The sequence below is a fragment of the Vulpes vulpes genome, chromosome 12 (genome assembly GCF_048418805.1).
Source record: "Vulpes vulpes isolate BD-2025 chromosome 12, VulVul3, whole genome shotgun sequence".
NCBI classification, from domain to species: Eukaryota; Metazoa; Chordata; class Mammalia; order Carnivora; family Canidae; genus Vulpes; species Vulpes vulpes.
The window spans coordinates 54,259,735-54,283,533 of record NC_132791.1 but is presented as its reverse complement, the minus strand read 5'-3'; the positions used below and the strand labels follow the sequence as shown (position 1 = coordinate 54,283,533).

The 23,799-nt window shown below is 42.9% G+C and overlaps 1 protein-coding gene across 13 annotated transcripts in view; it reads right to left on the bottom strand.

The window, feature by feature from the left end:
• ACSL6 (acyl-CoA synthetase long chain family member 6) overlaps positions 1 to 23,799 on the bottom strand; it is a 63,236-nt gene that overhangs the window by 6,806 nt on the left and 32,631 nt on the right. For 7 of the 13 annotated variants that reach the window (XM_072731833.1, XM_025994956.2, XM_025994959.2 and 4 more), the window contains 11 exons: positions 23,597 to 23,670; positions 21,975 to 22,052; positions 20,432 to 20,566; positions 19,889 to 20,023; positions 18,707 to 18,802; positions 17,609 to 17,681; positions 15,546 to 15,634; positions 14,430 to 14,546; positions 11,389 to 11,532; positions 10,092 to 10,193; positions 8,940 to 9,011 (listed from right to left, as the gene is read on the bottom strand). In XM_072731833.1, coding sequence (XP_072587934.1) covers positions 8,940 to 9,011; positions 10,092 to 10,193; positions 11,389 to 11,532; positions 14,430 to 14,546; positions 15,546 to 15,634; positions 17,609 to 17,681; positions 18,707 to 18,802; positions 19,889 to 20,023; positions 20,432 to 20,566; positions 21,975 to 22,052; positions 23,597 to 23,670 — 1,115 coding nt within the window. Of the gene's footprint in view, positions 1 to 8,939; positions 9,012 to 10,091; positions 10,194 to 11,388; positions 11,533 to 14,429; positions 14,547 to 15,545; positions 15,635 to 17,608; positions 17,682 to 18,706; positions 18,803 to 19,888; positions 20,024 to 20,431; positions 20,567 to 21,839; positions 21,918 to 21,974; positions 22,053 to 23,596; positions 23,671 to 23,799 lie in introns of all 13 variants that reach the window. The other 6 variants (XM_025994957.2, XM_072731828.1, XM_072731832.1 and 3 more) reach the window with 1 other exon arrangement.

Genomic DNA, 23,799 nt, shown 5'->3' with positions numbered 1-23,799 from the left:
ATAAGGACCTAACTATGCTTAGAGCAGTGACAGAGACAGACACAAGCAAGCAGCTCGAAGAACCATTCAGTGGGCAAGAGGTAGTAAAGAGGAAAGCAGCCTCCAGGACGCCCGGATTTCTGATCTGGATGGATACATGAGGGTGATGCAATTCACAGGACGAATATAAAGTCTTGGGGGGGACATGATGAGTCTATACTTAAAAAAAAAAAAAAAAAAAAAAGTCCTGCCATGGCATTTTATCACATCTACTGGGAGGAGGCATGCATGGAGGGATTAGGTTTAGAGTTGCATACTTTCTATTCCTATGAGACAGATCCTAGGCCTCTTTGTGCAAAGTCCCTTTGCAATGCTGAATTAGGGCCAGAGTCAGGTGAACTAACTAGGAGGGCCTGGGTAGACTTGTACCACGTAAGGTTCCATCAGGGGTCACTGACAGTTCCATGATAATTTTATGATCTGGGCTTGAGCTTAATCCTTGAATGATACTGCTTCCAAGAAATTGTGTCCTGACTGATAGCTGGGTCTAAATTAAGTGATTCTTATTAAGATAATAGACCCAAATCATTAGATAGCAAATAGGGTTATGAATTGCTGTGGTAGACTTTCTAATAAGAATTTTTTATCACAGTTCTAAAAAATAAAATTGTCATGGACCTGAAGCACAGACACACAATGTGACTACAAATATCATTTGCTAAACATTCATGTCATTTGTCCTTACATGCATGTTATTCAAAGTCCAAAATGAAATTTTGAAACTGAAACAACAAATCTCTCAGAATCTTGTGGAAGAGAAGCCCAGCAAGAAGTGCACCAAATCCTAAGTGCTCCCTAGGTATGTACCGCTGACCCTTGAACAACAATAGGGTTAGGGTAGCTGACCCCCTGCACAAATGAAAATTCATGTTTAACTTTTGACCCCCCCAAAACCTAACTATTAATAGCCTATACTGATTGGAAGCTTTATCGATGACATAAATGTTTGATTAACACATATTTTATATGTTACACATATTATATACCATATTCTTACAATGAGGTAAGCTAAAGAAAAGAAAATGTTAGAAAGAAAATCATAAGAAAAAAAGAAAAAAAAACATAAGGAAGAGAAAACACATTTACAGTACTATACTATATTTATTGGAAGAAAAAAAAAGCCACATCTAAGTGGACCCCTCCAGTTCAAACTTGTGTTGTTCAATGGTCGACTGTCATAGACATTTAGAAAATTAATTCAAAACATATATGTTAAATACACATATACGTTCATTTGTTGTTTTCTGTAATTGACATTTATTGAGCAACTCCTTTGTATTAGGTCAGGCATTAGGGATAAAAGAATAATAAGACACAGTTACTAACCACATGAATTTATAATCTAATGATAGATACTGCTATATGACATTGTGGTGACAGTATGATATTGCTACTATAGGGACAAGCACAGAGAAGCACCTTTCTCAGGCAGAATCGGTTGCTCTGCCAATACCCAATCTTGACTTTTTCCATGCTAATGAAACTCTAATTTTTTTTAGGGCCAAAAGCATCTAAGTCAACCATGACAATCACCTTCCCTAATTTCCCAGCCACACTGGCATCTAGGGGACAGCCATGAGATCTATTTTTGGCTAGTGAGAAAGGAAACTTTTTGCTTTCTTAATAAAAGATTCAGCCATAGCCATCTCCACCACTCTCCTTTTTTCCTTCCTTAAATATGGACAATGTCTAAAGCTGTAGAATCCACCCTGTGATAAGTCAACATACCAAGAAAGGAGAGTGGGAAGACAGGTAGAGCCTAGGTCTCTGAGGACCTGCACCTTCCTTGGACCACCTGTCATCACACTTATGTGAGAAAAAATACAAAAACACACCCAAGTGTTTAAGACATTGTGGCTTTTCTGTTAGAGCTGAATGCATTTCTGATATAGCACCCAACCCAAACTTGGGAAGGGTTCATTGAAAAGAGATGCCTGAGTTGACTCTGAAGGATAAGTCAGCTTTAGCCCAATGAAGATAGCAAGGGGAAAAAGGAGTGGTTGCTATGTAGCCCAAGGAAAGTAGGGTGCTCTAGGTAGAAGCTACAGATGCCAAAGCACATTTGGGGCATTCCATGTGTAGGCTGAAGCATATGATACAGGTGGAGAAGAAGAAAACAATCGGGCTGGAGAGATACACTGGGGCCAAGTTATAAAGGTTAATACACCAAAGAAGGGAGTTTGGACATGATTCTTTCAACAGTTTTAAGGAGTGAGAGAAAGAATGGCTCTTTAGAAAAACTATTGTGCTAATGGTGGACTGAAGTGAGGTAAAAGTGGAAACTGTAAGACCAGCCAAAAGGCAAGAATAAGAGTGACTTGGGCTATAAAAGTTGGCTGTGGAGATAAAAACAGATTTTGAGGAGAGAAAGGACAGGACTTGCAATTTGCTTGGGTAAGTGGTAAAGAAAGAGAAATAATAAGAATGACTCTAGGTTTCTGCTTGAGAAGAAAAACTGGAGGAATAAGATAATTCTTTGGAGGAGGGAAGATCAAGTATTTGTGTTAAAGTCTGGAATGCTTCTGAGACAACCAAGTGGTTTTTGGATACTGGATATCAGTTATCAGTATGTAGGACAGAGCAGCAGCCTGGGCTTGAGACAGAGGAGTGACATGATGAGTAGAAAGGAATTGGAGTGTGGGTTACAAAAGCCAGGAGAACAAAAAATGAGAGGTCACTCTGTTAGATGCTACTGTCATATAAGAATTGTTCCTAAGGGATGCCTGGGTGGCTCAGGGGTTGAGCTTCTGCCTGCAGCTCAGGGCGTGATCCCAGGTCCAGGGATTGAGTCCCGCATCAGGTTCCTAGCGAGGAGCCTGCTTCTCCCTCTACGTCTCTGCCTCTCTCTCTCTCATGAATAAATAAATTAAATCTTAAAAAAAAAAAAAAAGAACTGTTCATAAAATCAGTGGGCACAATCAGGAAATGACTTATTTCAAAAATCAATTTATGTACCACCTCAATACCCTTAGGATAGCTATTATCCAAAAAAACAGAAAGTAACAGATGTGGAGAAATTTGAACCCTTGCACACCGTTGATGGGAATATAAAATGGTGTGGTCACTGTGGAAAACAATATGGAAGTTGCTCAAAAAATGGAAAATAAAATTACAACATGACCCAGCAATTCCACTCCTGGGTATATACCCAAAAGAATTGAAAGCAAGATATGGAAAAGATACTGGTACATCCACATCCATAGCGGCATGATTCATAGTAGCTAAAACATGGAAGCAATCCAAATGTCCCCTGACAGACAGAGAAGCAAAATGTGGTTATAGGCATACAGTGGAATATTATTTGCTCTAAAAGGGAAGGAAGTTCTGATATGTGCTACAACATTATGCTAAGTGAAATAAGCCAGTCACAAAAAGATAAATATGGTATGATTCCGCTTATATGAAGTACTTAGAATAATCAAAGTCATAGAGACAGAAAGTAAAATGGTGGTTGCCAGAGGCTAGGGTAGTGTGGGGAAACTTGGGAGTTATTGTTTAACAGGCAGTTTCGGTTTTACAAGATGAGAAGAGTTATGGAGATGGATGGTAGTGATGACTGTATATTACAAATATATCTAATAGTACTAGACTTGTACACTTAAAACGGGTAAGCTGCTAAATCTTATGTGTATATTACCACAAAAAAAAAAAAAGAAAAAAAACTTCAGTGTATGCAAATAGTTGCAAAATGTTGAGTATGTCCATGATTGTTTTCAAAATCTCTGATGTTAACAGTCCTGTGTCCTGGGAGGTGGGCTTTTTGAGATGGCAAAGAATTCTTTACTGAGAAAACTGCATTATTCAGATAGAAAACTCTATATACAAGGAAGACTCCTAAAACAGCTGTACTATCAATTTCCGAAAAATCCTTAAAGAAAAATTCTCACAACTTCTGGCATTTTTAAACCCATGCTTGTAATTTAAAAATGTGAAAGTTTTCAAATGAGCACAACATTAATAAATCAGGTTCACTCTGATTCTTAGATTTTGTTCAGATGAAGGACTCACTTTGCTCTAAAAGAACAACACTTTAAGGGATTTGAGTGTGTAAGGGAGAGTTGAGGAGGGAATGTTAGGCTAAAACTAGAGCTAGCATGATAGGTAGCTGCCTCAACTTTACTTCACACACAAGGAATTTCTACTTGGATATCCAATATAAATAGCTGGAAATCTGAGGCTCTTGGCTAAAAAGAGGTACTGTCAAATGTTTCAAAATTAGTTAAGTTTCTTGTAAAAAAATGTTTTGTTTGAAAATTCAGTGTTCTTGATATTCAAAGAAGCAAGGATTTGGTAAGGAATACGACTGCCCTTTTTTGGACCCTCTGAAATATTCTTTCTTTCCTAATTTGTTCTTATTAAACACAAACCATTCTATTTAAACAAAACTCACTGGAAACTGGTCCCAAGGGAGACATTCACAGACACAGTACACTGAGAAGTAGGGGTTCTGTGGAGGCTACTGCTATGGGTGGTGTGGTGGTGGAGGTGGATGTAGATAGGTGGGGATGGGATGAAGTTGGGGAGAAGCAGAGGTGTGTGGAGGTGGAGTGGAGGAGGGATAAAGTGAGGTGGTTGGGTTGGGAGGCAGAGGGAATAGAAGCTCTGGTTCAAGTCCCTATCCGACTGGCACAGCAGTGCTCTGATGTTTGGCATGAGCTGGACTTTTCAGATAAGACACCATCTAAGTTGTGCTGCTTAAAGAAATTTGGAAATCACCACGTGACAACAAACTAATTAGCTTGAAGAAAATATGAACACAATCTGAATCAAACTTAATCTTAGATACTGTGAATTAACTTAGTAACTAACTCATGTTTATTATTGTAGTTTCCTGAACTTTTTTTTTTACGTTCTCTTCTGATAGAAATGGTATCATGTAAAGACTTTGGGTAAGTGCAAATGATCTCTCCAACCTTCTTTTGTAAATGAATAAAACAATATAATTTTAAAAGGAGGAGCAAATGCCAAGATAAATAATATCTGCGGTATCTGTGCAGCCTGGGTTTCAACTCATCTGAGCACCTCACTGCTGGTGCAGAACACAGTAACTGTGATGAGATATATGTTCAGTATAGGGACTTAGGGTGAGCACCTCTGAAAATTTAGAAGCTACTGACAATAAACTACAGGGAAGATAAATCTCATAGGGAGAGCTATGTAATGCTATTTAGATGCTTAGTAGACAATAAAAGAAAATGCCCTGATTTTAGGAATAAGGGACTGAACCAAGGGGTAGATTTCACAGCAAGCCTAAAGGCTGACTGGGGCATTTGCAGTTGGCGTGGCTCACTACAAAATAGTCTCAGTTTGAGGAGAGGGAGCATCAATCCCTAAATACAACTTTACAGGAAGCCAAGGCATTTGGCACCCATCTTATCTTTAACACTCTTAGTGAGTGCATTAGAGTGGCTCTGCTGCCAGGCTGCCAGTCCCTGCTCCAGTCTGACCTACAGCTCTGGGTCTGTTTGAATTCTTCCAGGAAAATACCTATAGATACAGCCTGAGTGGCTAAAAATCTAGTCAGTAAGTGGGGGAAAAATGAGTCAAACCAGTTCTCTAATACCGACCTTAACTGTGGGTCCCAAACTTACAGTTTTTTAAAAAAAGTAAACCAATATTAAAACCAATTTTCATTTCTTTACGTATTTTCTAATAAAAGCAAACTGTCAATTTGTGAAAAAAAAAGAAAAAAGGAATGAGAATCTTTCTTCTCTCTATACATCTAACACAATGTGAAACTCGTTTCCCAATTTGAAATGGGCAAAAAAAAAAAAAAAAGTTTTAATGATTTATCCATTTATTTGAGAGAGAGAGGATGTGCATGTGCACACACGTGAGTGGGGAGAGGGGCAGAGAGAAAGGGAGAGAGTTCCTAAGCAGATTCCTGCTGAGCTCAAGGCTTGATCCCAGGACCCTGAGATCATGATCTGAGCCAAAACCAAGAGTCAGCTGCTCAACTGACTGAGCCACACAGGTGCTCCCATAACCAAACTCTCTGTTAAGGAAAGAAGGAAATGTTAAATGTTAGCTTCCTTTCTGAAACTATACTCTAATCATGGAAAAGTGATTCCAGGGGTTTCTTTTGTTTGTTTGTTTAGAAATACTGTAACATTTAAATATTGTGTTGGAGTAAATTACTTCAAAAGTGTCAATTTATGCCAACTCATTAAAGCACAAAACTCTTCATAATTTTGAAGAAACATAATATTTTAAATTTTCAATGGTATTACTGAATGAAACACAATTGCTTGAAGATAATAAACACAGAAAGAATAATTAGGACATTACAGGTAAAGTAAAAAAAAAAAAAAACACTTGAATTAGGGAAATGCTCAATTTTTTTTTTTTTCCCTTTCTGATTTTAAGGCAAACTGGTTAGGTAAGTATTCATTTCAGTGACAGAAACACAAAAACATTTTTATTGAGAGTTTTGCATCAGAATTTTAAAAATCTATCAAGTGTCAAAATTCACTTTGTATTGTCTATACAAACTAATAAAGCTTATATAAATATCAAGAATATGGCTAAATCATGGCTAAGTATGCTCAAAAACTTCCCAGTACTTACGTATTTTAATTATTGATAGAGTTATTTTAAATGTTTCTTATCTACTCATTCAAATTTACCTTTCAAAGATCTCTATAAATTAACAATGATTGGTTAATGGACATTAAATTACATTAATTTTTTGAAGACTAATTTAAATGTTAATTCAGATTCAACCCTGACCAGTAAACCTGAACTCCTAAAGCTTCTGGTGAATGGTTTAAGCCTCAGGCTTAGATTATCTATTTGTGTTTGCATGGTTTTCAGAAAATTAGTGTTAAACCTTAACTAATGGCTCATTTTTGAGGAAAAGAGAAAAGAACAGGCTGACAATGGATTGTAGATTAATTCAAATATCAGGAAGGGGGACAGAACATAAAGACTCCGAACTCTGGGAAACGAACTAGGGGTGGTGGAGGGGGAGGAGGGCGGGTGTTGGAGGGGAATGGGTGATAGGCACTGAGGCGGACACTTGACGGGATGAGCACTGGGTGTTTTTCTGTATGTTGGTAAATTGAACACCAATAAAAATTAATTAAAAAACAACAACAACAAATAATCTATGTTGATCTTTGGAACACAACCGGGAGCACACCCATCTCAAGGCATGGGGCTCCCTGCTCAGTGGGAACCTGCTGCTCCCTCTCCCTCTGCCTGCTGCTCCCCCTGCCTGTGTGCACTCTCTCTCTCTCAAATAAATAATTTAAATCTTTAAAAAACAACAACAACTCAGTCCTTTGGGATACCTGCATGGCTTCCCTATATTTCAGGTTACCATGGTGAGGGCAGATTATTAGCGCAGAAACTGCTTAAGGGGTATGGGAAGACAAAAACACCTCTCCACTCAGTCAAGGTCTAATCTGAGCACTGGTTAACACCTGAAACTTTACTAAAGGCCCCCTTTCAGAGTAATCTTATGAGTTGATGGTCTTTTCCATGAAGAAGAATCTAAATGTGAAGATTTTCCAGGTTCTGGGGCAGGTCATGCCTCCCCAACCCAGCAGGGGGCGTGCCACCCCTAGGAATCACAAGGTATTGGCTGGAACTAATCGGCTTAAGCAATGCACTTACTGCCCTGATGGCTCCCCATTCAGAGGAACACGCAGGCCCAGAACAAATGTCTTGGACCACTGGGTCTACATCATCATCATATGATCCAGTCACACAGCTCCCCTTAATGGAAGGACAATGAAGTCAGTCCTGGCAAATTTAGAAATTTGAATTATTATGCCAGGAATGACCTTTCATTCAGAAAGATAAATATAATTTGCTTGAATGCCTCTGATTTTATAATTTTTTTATGATGAAGATTTTGTTCATCCAAGCCTTCTGCTGTAGATGCTGGCAGATAAGGGTAAAGCAGTGCTTCTCAAACTAGATTAATATAATCTCAAAATATATCTCAAAATATAATCTCAAAATATGATCTCAAAAGAAAACAATTCTGAAACTATGTTTAGATTTCACCAGTTTGAAACTTAAGAAATTAAAGTCTGAATCTGTGGAAATGGTTTTTAATTGCAAATGCTTTAAGAGTTTAAATTTGAAACTGGTTTTAAAATGTTTTTAGGTTATCATCAAAGTGAACATACAAAATTTAAAATTCTCAGAAACCCTGTAGATCCCTAACACTAACACTATATTTGGGAACCCTATTGGAGAAACGCAATTTTATTAAAAGCCATTAAGTTAAAGACAGGCTGGAAATTTTAGAAAATCAGAGTATTATTATTTCTCTACTTGAAGAATTTTTCTTTTTTTGAGTTTTTGACTAAAGAGGACATATAAATGGTGTAGGTAGGTAGGACCAAGTGTGCTTATGAACTCAATTACAGTAGGAACCCCAAACTTGAAAAGACAAAAAGCCTTAGAGAACTGCTTGCTGTGTCATCTAATACATTCTGTGTTTCCTCCTCTTTGTGGTAGACATGCTGGGCTGACAGATCACTGGCCCAAGGAGCACGATCTTTCCGATGTCCTAGCAAGTAAGCTTGCCTGCTGCAGCCAAGAAGACAGTTCCCATAAAAATAAAAATAAGAGAGGACGCTAGTCTTGAGTATTGCAGGCAGCTTGTGTACATACTCTGCTTGTGACAGCTAGGGTAGTATTTCAGCTTTATGAACGTCTGTGATTACGAGGACAACACAGTCTCACTCAACATACAACCTATTTTAGTTCAGGATACAGGCAGGCTGCTGCAAAGCCAGCTTGGAACAGGCCTTCAGGGGTCTGTCAGTACACAGGCTGTCCGCTGGCCACAGCACGGAGGGTGGAGAATCTAGGTCAGGGTCACCATGGGTGAGTTAATTTTTGTCACAAGGGGTTGTAACAAGTATGGGGAAGGTAATAGTTACCTGTTCAAATGAATGGAGTCCGCTCTCTTTTCCTAACCTCACCATATCTTCCAAAATGGCTTTTTTCAGCTCCTGAATTGAACCATATAGGAAAAATTACAAGGCAAAAACACATTTCAAAATGGAAGTAGAGGAAACAGTGAGTTTTGAGCAAAGTACAACTGGTGGTTGTGCCAACATCAACCCCAACCCCCACTCCCCTTACTGGGGCTGACACTCCCTGGCAGCACACTGTCACCACCTCTCATTAGGTAAGTGTGTGCCAGGAATGGCCAAAGGAGTGACCATGAACAGGTTAAGGGACTATTTCACTTTTTAAAGTGGCTTTCTGATCAGCCTAACACTAACACTATATTTGGGACTCTGGTTAGAGTCCCAGGGACCCTGTCACCCCCAGAGGAGCTAGGGTCCATGGATGCTGCCGAAAAATGAACCATGTGCCTGGAGAAGGTGATGTTGAGCCAGACTGCAGAGATCTGTTCCAAAGGAACCTACACCTGCCTGAAAAGTTTCAGGCAGATGTGAGTGGCTAAAGCTCTAAGTAGGAAGAATTGAGTTATTTTTTTCAATTCCATGACTATTTAAGTCCAGTATACATAAAAGCCACCTCATATTTGGAAAGAGTGAGATCAATGTGTCAGAAGGCCTATACTCGCACCTGACACTGCTGTTAACCAACTGGTGTCAGCCGTGTGGCCTTGGGTATGCCACCACCCTCTCTGGACTCTATAGCAAGCTGTAGAACAGCAGGGCTGGACAAACTTTCTGTGATTCAATAGTTCATCAAACTTCCTAAGAAGATATCTGCATTCCTTCAACAATAATAACAAAAAGACAAATCTCTAGTTCAGGATTTCTACCATTATAAAATAACGTTAGAAATTTCCCTACAGGTATGCCTGGGTGGCTTAGCGGTTGGGCGTCTGCCTTCAGCTCAGGGTGTGATCCCAGGGCCCTGGGATTCAGTTCTGAATCCCCATAGGGAACCTGCTTCTCCCTCTGCCTATGTCTCTGCCTCTCTCTGTGTGTCTCTCATGAATAAATAAAATCTTAAAAAAAAAAATATTTCCCTACATGTTCAAGTTCCACTGCTTTACTGTGTCTCTGCCCTCCCATTACACAGTATCATAGGAAGTCCAGTAACCAAGGTACCTTATTCGCACAGAGCTCTGTGTATGAGCCTTCAATTCCTCTCTTCTGGGCCCATGTGGGCATGACCTCAGGGTCAGGCACAACAATACCCACCAAATAGGCCTGTAATCCCAACCAAAGGAAAACACAGTCAAGACAAAAGCTTTTAAAGTGGTTATTTGTGGTCTAGCATTAAAAATAATCTCCTGGTATTTTCAGACTCCATCCTTTTCTAAAAATAAGTATATGCTTATGTTATGAAACATTTCCATCAATACAGCATACATTCTTGACTGTTTTCTGGTATATTTCCTCAACTTCATAAAAGAAAATTAATAAAGGGTAAGCTTAAGGAAGTAAAGAATCAGTGAAGTTTGGTTCTCATGTCAATCTTAAATGAGTACACCTTTAAGACACTCAATGAACCCAACCACATATATTTCTCAAGGTTTCCCAGACCATTTTGAAATTGCGTATTAAGATGGTCCCCATTCATGAAGAAGTCTATTTAAAAATTTTAAAGCATTTTTAAAAGAAAAATTTAATACGGGATGCGTACGTGGCTCAGTGGTTGAGTGTCTGCCTTTGGCTCAGGGTGTGATCCTGGGATCCGGGATCCCACATCGGGCTCCCTGCAGGGAGCCTGCTTCTCCCTCTGCCTGTGTCTTTGCCTCTCTGTGTCTCTCATGAATAAATAAATATATCTTTAAAAAAATCTAATAATATTTGCTTAATGAGTGCAATGACAGCACAGAATATATTCACAGTGATCTTGCTGACTTCAAGTCTTAATGATGTTGAAAGCAGAATAAATATAAATCCTCTCCAATAATTTAATCCTAAACTATGTTAACATATTAACTTAATATTACTAGTTTAACATATAATATATATATGTTAAGCTATGTTATCATCAGTATCATTACTTGGAATACTGTACCCATTTATCTGTAGAGTTTATTTAAATGTTTCAAAATCCAAATAGCAGAAACCCTGAATCTTGCTTTAGCATCTTACCTCAAATCCCTCTTGGTAGTAGGTACAGCCTAAGTTAAAAGTAGTGAGAATGTTCATTATCACTACTTTAAGCAACTTATTTACCTAACTGCAATTTACCAAACTATAAGCATGTAAGATTTCTCCTTCTAAAGGCATTTTCCCTCATGATCTAATATGCAGACGAATACTGGTGTCTGAATGGAGATTCATTTTTACCACTACAATCAAATACCAAATACTCAGGAAATGATTCCCAAATAACTCTAGATTTTTCAGCAGGCCCAATATGTGCAGAAGGGCTGAAGCACAGGACACTCACCTTTAGGCTGTTCCCATGGACATAGACTTGTGCCACGGGCTCACTCCGTATGTAGATATTTTCAATCTTCTCGGGCGCAATATATTCTCCCTGAGCGAGTTTAAATATGTGCTTTTTCCGATCGATAATTTTAAGAGTTCCTGCCTGTGGAGGGAGACAGCAGCTTCATGAAAAGACCCCTGCCCTGTCCCACTCGGCAAACCCCACCTGGATTTGTTCCTCTGCTGCAGAGGCTGTTCTTAGCCTCTGCATGGCCAGAGCGGGCCTCCCTGCACTGAGGTTGACAGCTCTCAAGATCTGCTAGACCTGGAGTGCCCACTGTCATCTCTCCTTGGCGTTTACCTGCTCCCCCAGCTGACACCCTCATGCCCAGAAACAGGGGTCCTCCTCCTCAGAAGTCCTGGTTCCCCTCTTACCCAGGCCCTTACTCCAGCTGTCCCTTTTCTCACCACCATCTTTAAATTTATTCCGTTAAACAATGCTGAGGCCTCTCTAGCCAGCTACTGCCTCCACTCCCAAAGAGTGGCCTCTCCATCCCCCAGCATACAGCACACCTTGGCAGAGGCCCCCAGTGACGCCCACCTCACAGACCAGATGGCATTAGGAGTCCTCACTGCTCCAGGACCTCTGGGGCAGGCAGGCCACCCCTTGGGCAGTGTGTGCTTGTATTCCTGGCCTCTAGAACCACCCCCACACACATCTCCCTGACTCCCTTCAAGTTTTTTTGAGTTTCTCAGGGGAACTGGTGTGTCTCCTTTGGCTCAACCCTTGAATGTTGCACTTTCTTCACCTCCACTGATAATGTTCCTTGAAATAGCCTCCATTTATTTCTTCATTGGTCACTTCCATGTCTGCCTAAGCTTCCAGCCAAACCTCTTCACTGAATTCCATATTCAGAACCTAACAGTCAGAATGCTTCAGAAACCAGGTTGTTTGCCCTACAGGATGCAACAGGCCACTAAGGAAGCCCATCACAGGCCTCCTCACACCTGTCCCAGCCCCACAAGCCACAAACTTGGAGATGACCTTGCTGTTTTCTTCTCCTGGAACTTCTAGCAGTCAAGCTCATTATCCTCAAACACAAAACCCTCCCACACCCACCTCCTTCAACCATCAAAACCACTTCCTGACCAGGCTTCTGCATACACTCTGTCCCTTCTCCATCTATGTGATTGGCCAAAGCACAGCAAAGTCTCCAGAAAAGAAAAATGAATAGGCCCTGCTTTGTTCAAAACCCAGGCTGGACTTCAGGCACTTTCCCCACACTGGCTTCTTTTTGACCCTCATGGCACCCTCTGAGCTGGGTGTCATCACCTCCATTCCACAGAAGATGAAAATGAGGATTAGAGCATCTGGTTAATTCCTAGAAAGCCACATACTAGAAGGCAGGGGAACCAGGACTTGAATTAGGTGTTTCTAGATCAGAAGTGTATATCTTTTCCTAATCAACCTAATACTATTTCAAAAAATTATCAATTAAAAAAAAATGGATGCCTACAGATCACTTGCCTGCTGTCTTAGGCTCTTAGTGTAAGCACAGCACTACATCTCCATAAGAATTAGTTTACTTGCTTCTCCCAACATCCTGCAAGGTGGCTGGTTGCACTCAAGTTATCAGGATTCAGTACCAGATTGAAGGTTCTATGGAACGTCAAGCTTTTTCAATTTGGAGGCCCTCTCTCTTTAAGAAGAATGAAGCACAGAGGCTTGGAAGGGGCCTACACCAGTGAGGGGCTCTGAGCTTGGGCTTCAGGGGACAATCTGCCTTCTGCCAGCCTGCAGGGCCTGCTGCCTCGCACGCCTCCCTCCTCCACACCTGGGGGCCTCAAGGGAGAACAGCCTACCTCACACCTCTTTCTCTCTACTCAGCATGTGCTATTACTCCTATCCTGACCACACTTCCCACTCTCTCCTCTCCCTTTGGAACATGACTCACATCCTAAGTCTCCTGTAGGTGCCTGTCCTCCTCTGCCTCTCCCCAGGCAAGCGTGGCCCTCCACTTACGCCCATCACATTGGACATCACATTGGTATCTCTTTCCTGAGCAGAGTCCCTGGCCTAGGGCATATACCAGGGATTCCTGCTACAGGAATGAGGGCTTCTCAAGGAGGGACACAGATTCAAGCAGGGGTGAACCAGCTCCCCAGTCCACAGGACCTCTGGAAGTTTCAGCATCATTCACACGCCTAATAAACTCTATATTTCACAACGGCCACCCTAAAACTTAGCAACTTCACAAAGACACAGGGAAGTTCCTGGGGTGGGCTGCATCAGGCAAGGGGCTCTTGGTTCCAGCAACAGAGCCATTTTCTGGTCATAGTTTTTATCTAAGCATATCCCGTGTGCCAGGCATTGTGCCAAGCACTTTACAGGTATAACTCATTTATTCTTCCAAACAACCATAGAGGTAATCAGTGTTATCATCCCCATGTTACAAGTGACAGAGTGAGGCACAATAACACGGTCTGGTTAAAAGCTGGGAGCCACAGCCAAAGGATATCACATAGCCTTACTCTCTTACTCTACAAGAAAGTAAAAACAGAGCCCCAAAGAGGTATGAGGCTTTGGACAAGGACTCAAAGCAACTGCTGGCAGAGCCAAAGGAACTCAGACACCCTCCTAGCTGGCTTCAAGCTTTTCCCACTGCTCAATGCCAACTCTCAGTTAGGGGCCAGTGTCTTTGGGTCCCTAGGCCCTGCCTTTCTCAGATCTCCAAGGCTATGAACTTCCTGCACCCTGCACTCCACCCATTCGATTCCACAGCACTGACAGATCTCTATCGGAAAACAGGTCAGGTCGGGAGTGGGTCTCACACTCCAGCTCTGTCCCTGCATAAAGATCTCTATCACCTTTATCAGAAGGATGGACAAGAACGCTTTGGGGACAAAATAAGGAAGAACCTCCCTATCCCTCTGCAGTTGTTCCTGAATGGCTAATTATCAGGGAAGATAGGGAGGAAAATTTTGCCTCAGAAGTGAGTCAGATTTTACACCCTCCCATCTCGAGAGTGTGTGGAGAGCCACAGCTGCAAACGTACGTACCGGCAGCCACTTGCCAATGTCCCCAGTGTGAAGCCAGCCGTCGCTGTCCAGGGCTTCCTTTGTCCTGTCTGGATCTTTCAAGTAACCTTTGAACACATTTGGTCCTCTCACACATATCTGTAGGGACAAACACCAGGTTTTTGTCAGCCCATAGCATGAGGAATCTCACTCAACAGTAGGGCTGTCATGAGGTTTGTATAGGATAAGGTATTCTATCCCCCAGGAAGTTCACTGTGGAAACAGCAAGGATGGAGAAAGAGCACAGGAACAGCCACCAGCAGACTGAATGGTCTCCCACTTCCCTCAAATAGCATCGTCTGTCTTCCATGTTTTCTCCCTGTCCTGCCCCTCTAACCCCACCTCACCCCCCAGCCTCCTGCCTTCCCCCTCCCTTCAGCGTACGCTGCTTTGTGACACTGGATGGGGTCTCCTAGGTTACTGACGGCTGGTTGATTCCACCAGGGATGCTCGAGCCCCCTGCTTCATGACAGGGCAGTCACTTGCCCATCTATTCTCATGGAGCGAACCGGTATAGGCCAGCTCTATCTCCCCCTTCTGGCCGGGTTGCAAATGGTCCCATTTTTGCTGAGACACAGGAAAGTTAACAGGCCACGTCAGTTAGGGGAAAAAATGGATTTTTTAAATTTAAAGTTTGGAAATTTCTTTTTTTTTTTTTCAAAGATTTATTTATTTTAGAGAGCATGAGTGGGGGTAAGGGCAGACAGAGAGGGAGAGAGAATCTCAAGCAGACTCCCCACTGAGCACAGAGCCCAATTCAGGGCTCAATCTCAGGGCCCTGAGATCATAAACTGAGCCAAAATCAGGAGTTGGACACTTAACTGACAGAGCCACCCAGGTGCCGCTAAAGAAGTTTGGTAACTTCAAATCTTGATTTAGACTAGCCCTGTTCAAACCCTGGGGGTCAGTTGCTTCATAAGCAAGAGAGGAAATTCTGAATTCAATGGAGTCAAATTAATCAGTAATTTAAAGTGACTTTACATGGAGGGTGAAAGGAAAACAATTCCATTTTCTTTCTGTGTTTGTTTGGTTTTTTGTTTTCTTTTACTCACTATATGTGGCATCCAGAGGCATAAATGGCTATGTTCCTAAATTTACCTCTCCCTCTCCTTTGCAGGTCCAATAGTTCAGTTCCTCAACATCGATGAGCTTGATATGATTGCAGGGCAGAGGTGCCCCTACATGCCCTAGAACACCAAAACAATATGGCATTTGTCAGTGTTCAGATCAATTTCAGCACTAAACTGTTCCAGGCCATATAAAAATGGGGGATTACAGAAGGGGAGCAATATACCTTTAGACAGGCATTTGTCACAAGCAAGCACTGATGATTTAAAAAAAAGTTCTGGAGAAAAGACAGGCCAACCTCTGCTGGGCCTTTGTTTTGCATCTGATTCTTTTAAAAGCTAAACAGGCACCCCTGGCCCAGCACCCTGCACAAAGTCTGCAGGAGCTGGGGGGAGGGGTTGGTTCATACCCACATCAATCACAAAATCAGGATTCTTTTTGCAATAGAGTCCATATTAAATGCTTTTCCCCCTCTGTCAGACCCTTGATTTGGATCATAAAATACTGTCATCATTACTTTTCCGCCAGTCACCAGAATGTTGGCTAATGTGCATAGTAACCACCTAGAAATCTTGTTAAGATTTAGATTTCTGATGAGGCCTGAGAGTCTACATGTCTTACAGACACCCAGGAGATACTGATACTTCTGGTCCACATACTATACTTAAGAGTAAAAAAGAAATAGAAGACAAGGATGAGATAACTCGTCCCTGAAAAATATGACCTCATATATTCCTGCTCATATATAATCCAACTGCACACATCTAAGTCATTTTATAGAAATTATGGTTGTTAGCACAATTCACTAGCGAGGTGGAAGATGGTTAAGCAGGTGCTGGCCAAGGTCCTGAAAGAAAAGTGAGCCATGCAGATGAAAACTGAGGTTGTGACACTGGTTTCTTTTTCAACAAGAGGCTGCCAACATTTATAATATTGTACAAAGAAATCTATCCTCTCATATGCAACATATTTTGCAAGTTTGATGATAAGGATGACTTAAAAAGGCAAAATCTCAAAAATCTTACATAGGAAAATGCGGAAGATGACAATAAGAGGGAAGAAAGTACCCAGAAAGATGGGGATACGTATTGAGTGGTCAGTAAATATGATGGCAGCAGTAAGAAAAAAGTTACTGATCCAGGACTTCAGAAGATCATTTTTGTAGTAAATTTCTGAGAGACAGAGACATCAAAGAATCTATATACAAGAGAGGTTTAATTCAGCTAGAATTTGGAGAGATAAACCTCAGAGAAAAATGCTTCTGTCTTTGATGTGATCAAATATGATTCTAATTTGGAATCCACCTATCATGTTTCTGCTGACTGCCTCAAGGTGTTCTGAAAATAGTATTGCATTACTATGCATATTTCTTTTCCACATGCATCACCCTGAGTTTTCTAGTGTGTAGTTGAGCAAATTTGAGGTTGAAGAGTGGCCCCAGACTCACAGAGGAAGTTGGTATCCTGAAGGATTTTGCTCAGTGTTGTTTAGATTCTTCCAGTGCCTGGTCTAAATTTGGTGATGGACAATACAGGGGCTACATATTGCTTCCTCCTTGCCCTGGAAGATGAGTCTGTTCACAATGAGGGCATGGAAAGGAGCTGCTCCTTCCTGAGGATGCTGTTGCCTTCTAGACATTAACATTATAGGAGACCCCAAAGAATCTCAGAAATGGCCCTTTAAGAAATAGTGCTCTGGTCACTATGAACTTGCCCTTCTTTCCTAAATCATATCTAATTCATGGCCTGCTCCCTTTATTCTAAAATAGGTTCCCATCTACAAAATCCAACATGCTGTTATTTACTGGTATTAAAAGCATTTTTCTACCTGGAATTATATACTGTGATCTATTGCTTCTTTTTTTATGACTTCTAGTTATCTATAAAAGAAGTGGGAAAATACTAAATATATTTGGAAAAGAATATGTACCAAAGAGAACAACACCCAGTATGCCACAACCCAGACATAACCACCATCAGTGTTTTTCTTTCTTTTCTGTCACTTTTTTCCTAAGTGCCCATGTAAGTTTGCTTTCTGTAAGGAAGTTTGAGATCAGCATGAGTCTTTCCCACATGATCTCTAGCCCATCCTACCTGAGGTCCAATCCCCAGGTGTGGTGAAGGTACATCCAGCTGTGCACTCAGTTTGGCCATAACCTTCATAAACCTTCAAACAAAAAACAAAACTACACTAAGTATACGTGCTCCTACATCTGACTGGCTGCCCTTTGCAGCCAGCGAACCTCCCATGGAGCATGTGGCTGTTCCACGCTGGGGAGAGTGGTGGGGGTGGCAGGGTGCGGGGAGGGAAGCCCCTCTAGGGGAAATTGAATGCAGACAACAGGTGTGGTTCCTTGGCTTGGAAGAAGGGCTATTTTTTTTTTTTTTTTTTTTTTTTTTTGCAGACACTTAGTAGAGAAGGTTATTTGGTTTGGGGGTGAAGATTTCTGACCTATTTTCAACTACTGACTTTATTTTTCATTTGGATAACAGTATGAAAGACAAGTATTTTAAAACTTACTATACGTTTCCCTTTGGCTCTGTAAAATATTCCTTTCTAGAGCCCCATGTGCTTGTAGGAATACACTATGTGTGAGAGTCTGCCTTTAGGAGTGGTCGGGCTATGTTGGTACAGAATAGGATGACAGTGAAAGGAGCACTGGCTTCTAAGGTATATAAACTTAAGCATGCACATTTATGAAACAGATACAACTACTTTGCATAAAATATATGAGTCATAGCCCTGCGTATGCAGGAATTTAATAAATATTAATTGAGTGGATAAATGAAGGAATGAATATTTTAGAGATGACAAAACCTATTTAACCAAATAACAAAACACCAATGGAGTTCATTCCCCATCTCGACAGCTCCTTTTCTGGGTTGGGAGATATTTTGCAGGTTGGAGAATGCAGAGATGCTGGCTCAAGTGCAGTATGGGTTCTCTAGCACAATGATGATCCATATATAGTTTAACTACCTTTTTTCTCAGAGTGGGTACACTTGGACTTTGCAGAATGTCACAAGAGCATCTTGGCTTTCACTGACTCTGAGCCTTTTTTATCCTCAGAGGAGGGAGCTTTTGTCCCACTCAATTCCTGCCCCCAGAATCTTTCTCCAGTAGAGACTGTAATGGGCTCTGCCCTGACACACATCCCATTGCCCCTAGGGAAAGCCACATGGAGACTTTACCTGGCATCCTAGAGCAGCCCGGAGGAATCCCAGGACTGTCGGTGATGCAGGGGCTGCTCCGGTGACAATCATCCTCACGCATCCACCAAGACTGGCCTGTGGGAAGAGAAAAGAATCTGCCACAGTTTGTGCTGCTGGAGATGGCGTATAGACCATGTAGGCCCTATCCAAGGTCAACATTCAACAGTTGGACTTTACCTGGCCATACGGTAGGGATAAAAGAGAAGGTCTGAGGCTGCATACCACATGAGCTGAAGGAATCTCATCTCCTTTCAAATGAATCAATCCAATCAGCTTTGCAACTTGACCACAATATGGTCAACTCCTCTGTGTCTTTGGAGGTAAGTACCATTAATCTGTGTACTATTCTATAACTTTGGCTTTCCCTTCTTTAAAGTACACAGCTTTTTCCTCACTCTCCCATCATTTGCAAGTAGCCAAAACAATTACTTAGGACAATTTCTTCCCACTTCCATTGTAATGGCACAGCCTTTTCTCATTTTTAAATCAATACCATGCTCTACTCTATTTACTATGCACTGCAGAGGACAACGGATTCTTTAAACACTTTGTTTCTGTAATTTGAGCCAAGAGAGTTTAAATATTAATTGTCTTAGCTAAAAATAGAGTAGTAAGAAAAAAACGAGTAATGCTACTAATTAGCTACAAATTCCTTGGGTATTTGTAGAGCCTGAAAACTTATATGGGGATACAGCAGTGAGTAATTCATGATTGGCCCAGTCCAGGACTAAACAGGCTCTGTTTAAAATATTCCTGGACAACCAGGACAGGGTTGAAGGAATAGGAAATAGGAAAGGAAAGGAAGATTCTTGGACACCTGGGTAGAACCTAGTGCTGTTGGAAAGCCAGCATAGCCAAGGCTACAGGGAGGGGCAAGAGAACCTTCAGGCCATAGGAATACCTGATGGACCTGGCCACCAAAGGGCAAAGTTGCCTGTGGAGGCCAGGGGGCCTACTTTCCAGGAGTCCTTCATGCTGGTTGCCTTTTGGCAAATATCACACACATCCAAATAATAAAAAGGAGTCCTTTAATACTTCAATGGTAGCTTAAGCTTTGATTTCATGAGCAAATGAGTTATTTTATAAGATTACAGGCCAATGGAATAAGCCTCCCAAATTCTTCCTTAAGACCACCTGGGTGTCACTTGTTCATTTTCTTACCTGAATCTTATTAAAGAAGAGTTCATCCCAGATACTATCATTCCTGATGATTCCACTCCGGACCTCAGCCTGCTTACGTTTTGCTGCAAACTCCAGGAGCCAGCGCTTTAGTCGTGTGTCTGCCTGGCTGAAGATCTGAGGAACAGAAATAGGAAGCAGCTGTCAGGCCTGTGTGTACTACCTTTAGACAGACACTCCTCACCCGCCTAACCCACGAAGAAGGCAAGCCTGACCAACAGAGAAGCCATGCTCCATTTTGCCTCTGCGGGAGGTCAGTGGGTATGCGACACCCAGCTAAAGGTTAATCAGCATCTGGTCACATTGTGGGGATAGACATTCCTGAAGAAAAATCTCCTTAAATAAGGTTTTAGAGAATTGGAAGAAAACAGGAGAAGGAAGGTGAGAGTGAAGGAAAGGAGGAGGCAAATTCTAGGACCTCATGCCCCAGGAAGCATGGAAAGCCTGCCTGGGGCTCCAGATCCTGTCCAGACAAGCAGATGCACAGCAGCTTAGTCTGGCCAGAGACTCCCTATAAGGGCTTACCTTGTCATACATCCGGTTCAGCAATCGAGGGACCACAGGGAAGATAGTGGGGCACAGAGCCTTCATGTCATCTGAGAGGAGACGGATGTCTCCCTGGAAGAAGCCGACACGTCCCCCATGGCAGTAGACAACAGACTGGAGGGAGAGGACAGGAAGAGAGAAGTCCCTCAGGGTAGTCACTCCTGGTTGTAGTCCAAAGCTCTGCCCTACATGGAGGGCACCCATGACCCCCTAACCCAGCTCTGGCTGCCGCCATGAGACACTCAAGAATACCATCTGAGATGCTCTCCCTTCCTATTAAGACCCACTCGGCATGGGGGTGAAGTAGCAAGAGACAGAGGGGAATCCTGAGTCTTTGGAAGATGCAGAGCAGCAAGGCTAAGTGGAGCCTACTCCCTCACACTCAATTCCCAAGCCCTGGGCAAGGACCTCCCTGGGAACTCAGGTCTTTCAGCTGTACCGCACCCTATTGATGGGTCCACTCCAGGTCTGTGGATTTCCCTCAGGGATACCTGGAAGGCTGTACAGTGCCCATGAGTACTGTGAGACACTGTTTATGTTGGCTGTGGGTGTTACTTGATGGAGGGCCAAAGGGGGGCCGGGATGATTCTTAGTGGGTTTAGGAATATGCCAGGGGCTGAAAACATGCTCTTTTCTTTAATGTTCACAGCAACTCTACGAGTGAGGCAGCATTTATATCTCCATTTCACAGGCGAAGAATGCAAAACTCAGAGAGGTAAAGGGACTTGCCCAGAGTCACAAAACTAGCTCATAGTAATGAACTATGGCATTCTAATCCAGGTATGAAAAGCTGGAAAGCATGCCCTAATATACCAGCTCTCCTCCAAGTGAGACAGGAGAGGCTTAGAAGACACGGCTCATTCACAGGCTGGTCCCCTGAGTGACACATGCGTGGAAAATTCTTTGTTTCCACAACCTTATGTGGAAGGTACCCCCACCCCCACCCCCACCTCCCACAAGGCTGGTCTCAGGGCCAATCATAACGCCAGTCCCATCGCCGGAGTGAGGGGTCATGACAGTTGGATCCCCCAACTTCACTGTCTTGTTTTCCTCTCCAGGAGTTCATGAGTTTTGGAAGTTATGGTATATAAGTGTCTTGGCCATCATACTGCACAGAGTGTGAATAGTAAATCCTCTCTGAGCAGAGGCCATCTGCTGGGGCCTCTGTCAGCTGAGGCATATCCACAGGTAAGACAAGGCAGGCCTGGGGTCTTCCCTGGAGTCATACCAGAAGGGACAGGTCCGGTGGCCAAGGTCCCCTGACCCCTATGGTACCTTCTGAGGACAGGGCAGTTTAGTTCTACTTCATGGCACCAGTGACAAGTGACACCCTGCTAGGGTCCTGGGTTCTGGGCACAGATTGTGCCTCCCTGGAGCCGGGCCTTACCTGCACCATTCGCTCAAACATGTGTGCTAAAGGCAAATAGGAAATGTGCACATCCGCACAAGTGGGAGCCCACTGACTCTGTAAGAAAACAGAAGGAGCCCAGGCAAGGCCCGGTCAGTCAGGTGGGCGTCTTACCTGGATTACTCTCTCAAACATGTGAGCCAGAGGCAGGAAGGAGATGAGCACATCGTCCTGTCTCGGAAAGATCACTTTCTGCAGGTGACGGGCATGGGAGACAGAAAGGAAAGAAACACTGACAGGAAGACGACAAGAGAGTCATAAAACAATACAGAGAAAATGGTCCTGGAGGGGCAAACAGGAAGGGGGGGGGCAAGGGGGGTGGAGGGAAGGGGGCAGAGAGAGGGGCAAGATGAAAGAGAGAGAAAAAGTGTGTGTGTGAGAGAGAGAGAGAGAGAGAGGGAGAGGTATATGAAAGACGCAGGAAGAAAAGAGGGAGAGAGACAGGGCAGCGTAGGAGGCGGAGTGTTAGGGCGCAGCCAGTAGGTCTAGGTTATCTGCAGAAGCAAAAAGCCCAGTGAAGCACACATAAACCAGCAGAGCCCAGCTCCGCAGGGAAGTCTCCTCGGGGGGCCAGGCCCCACTTCGCCATCTTCCTGGGCCACCTGGGCAGGGAGTTTGAGGGTCTCGGCTTGTTGGCACTTTCTGGTCCTTGTTCCAGAAAAGGGACCCAGGGAACCCTAGGTCTATACCAGTTGTGGCTGGGGTATGAACCCCAGACAAACAGATGGCAGAGCCAGGCCTCACAAGCCATGGCCTGGGGACAGGGCCTGTGGGGGAGGCTCAGAGGAAGGCCTGCTGTGCCCCCCAGCCCACTATACACAGAAGGGACTGACCTCAGGGACAGAGGCTGCTCTGGCCAGGGGGATGTGCACAAGGCCAGCACTCAGGGGCTCTGCATTATGGGACTTCCCTGCCCCTGACCCCTTCACAGAGCCTTCGTCCTCCTGGGCTGGCTTTTGAACGAGCCTGGACAAGCCCCAGGAACCTGGCTCATGGCTCCTGACTAGGTTCAGCCACAACAGTCTCTCAGAGTCTTTTACCAGAATCTACCAGTACTCGGGGGCATATACTCCATAATGTCATCAGGCATGAATGTGGAGGGTGATCTTTCTCCACAGCGGAGAAAAAGCCTAACTTACATGAAAAGGAACATTCTATTCTCCTGAAGGAAACTTGCAGGACTTATGGATACTCACCACTTGAGGAAAAATGTCCTTCCTTCTTAGCCGGTTATAAAATGTTAACATGTTTTTGTCAGGCCAAGATGTCAAGGGGTTTTTGTTTGTTTTTACTTTAGATTTACCTTTTTAAGTACAGTCTTACAAATTAGCAGTTGCCGTTGTTTCTCAGACTCTAGTAGTCCTTAAACACAAAATGAATTAAAGCCTGGCCTATTTGAAAAACAAGTTATTAAGGATCACTTTCTAAATAAAGGTATACATAAAACCACAGAAAGCTCACTTTTTTTGCAGTTAAAAATGAAAAATAGGTTCACATGTTTTCTCTTTCTGGGATCTTAGCACTCTTAAAACTCAAATTGGCTATTTATGAGGTATGGATCATTTCAGAGTTTGGGGGGGTTAAAGTGTTGTTCTAATGACAACAGAAACTCCTGCCTGGGAAAGGCAGCTCAGATTACATCGGGGAGGGGGGATAAAAAGAAAACAAATAAAAAGCCTCTGAGGAGTGAGAGTATCCTCAAGAGACACCTGCTTTAGTGAGTCTACTTTATTCACCTCTGTCACTTTCAGAAAGCCTGAGAAATCAGCCACCACGTTCCCATGGGTAAGCATCGCACCTTTTGGGTTCCCTGAAAAGAGAAAACAAAAAGGCAAATTAGTTGGAAGCTCAAGGGCCACTCCTTGAGAAGACTGTCCAAGTTGACAGTCCCACTCCATACTGCCCATCCAAGCCTCTGGCCTTCGTCTGCAGCCACTTT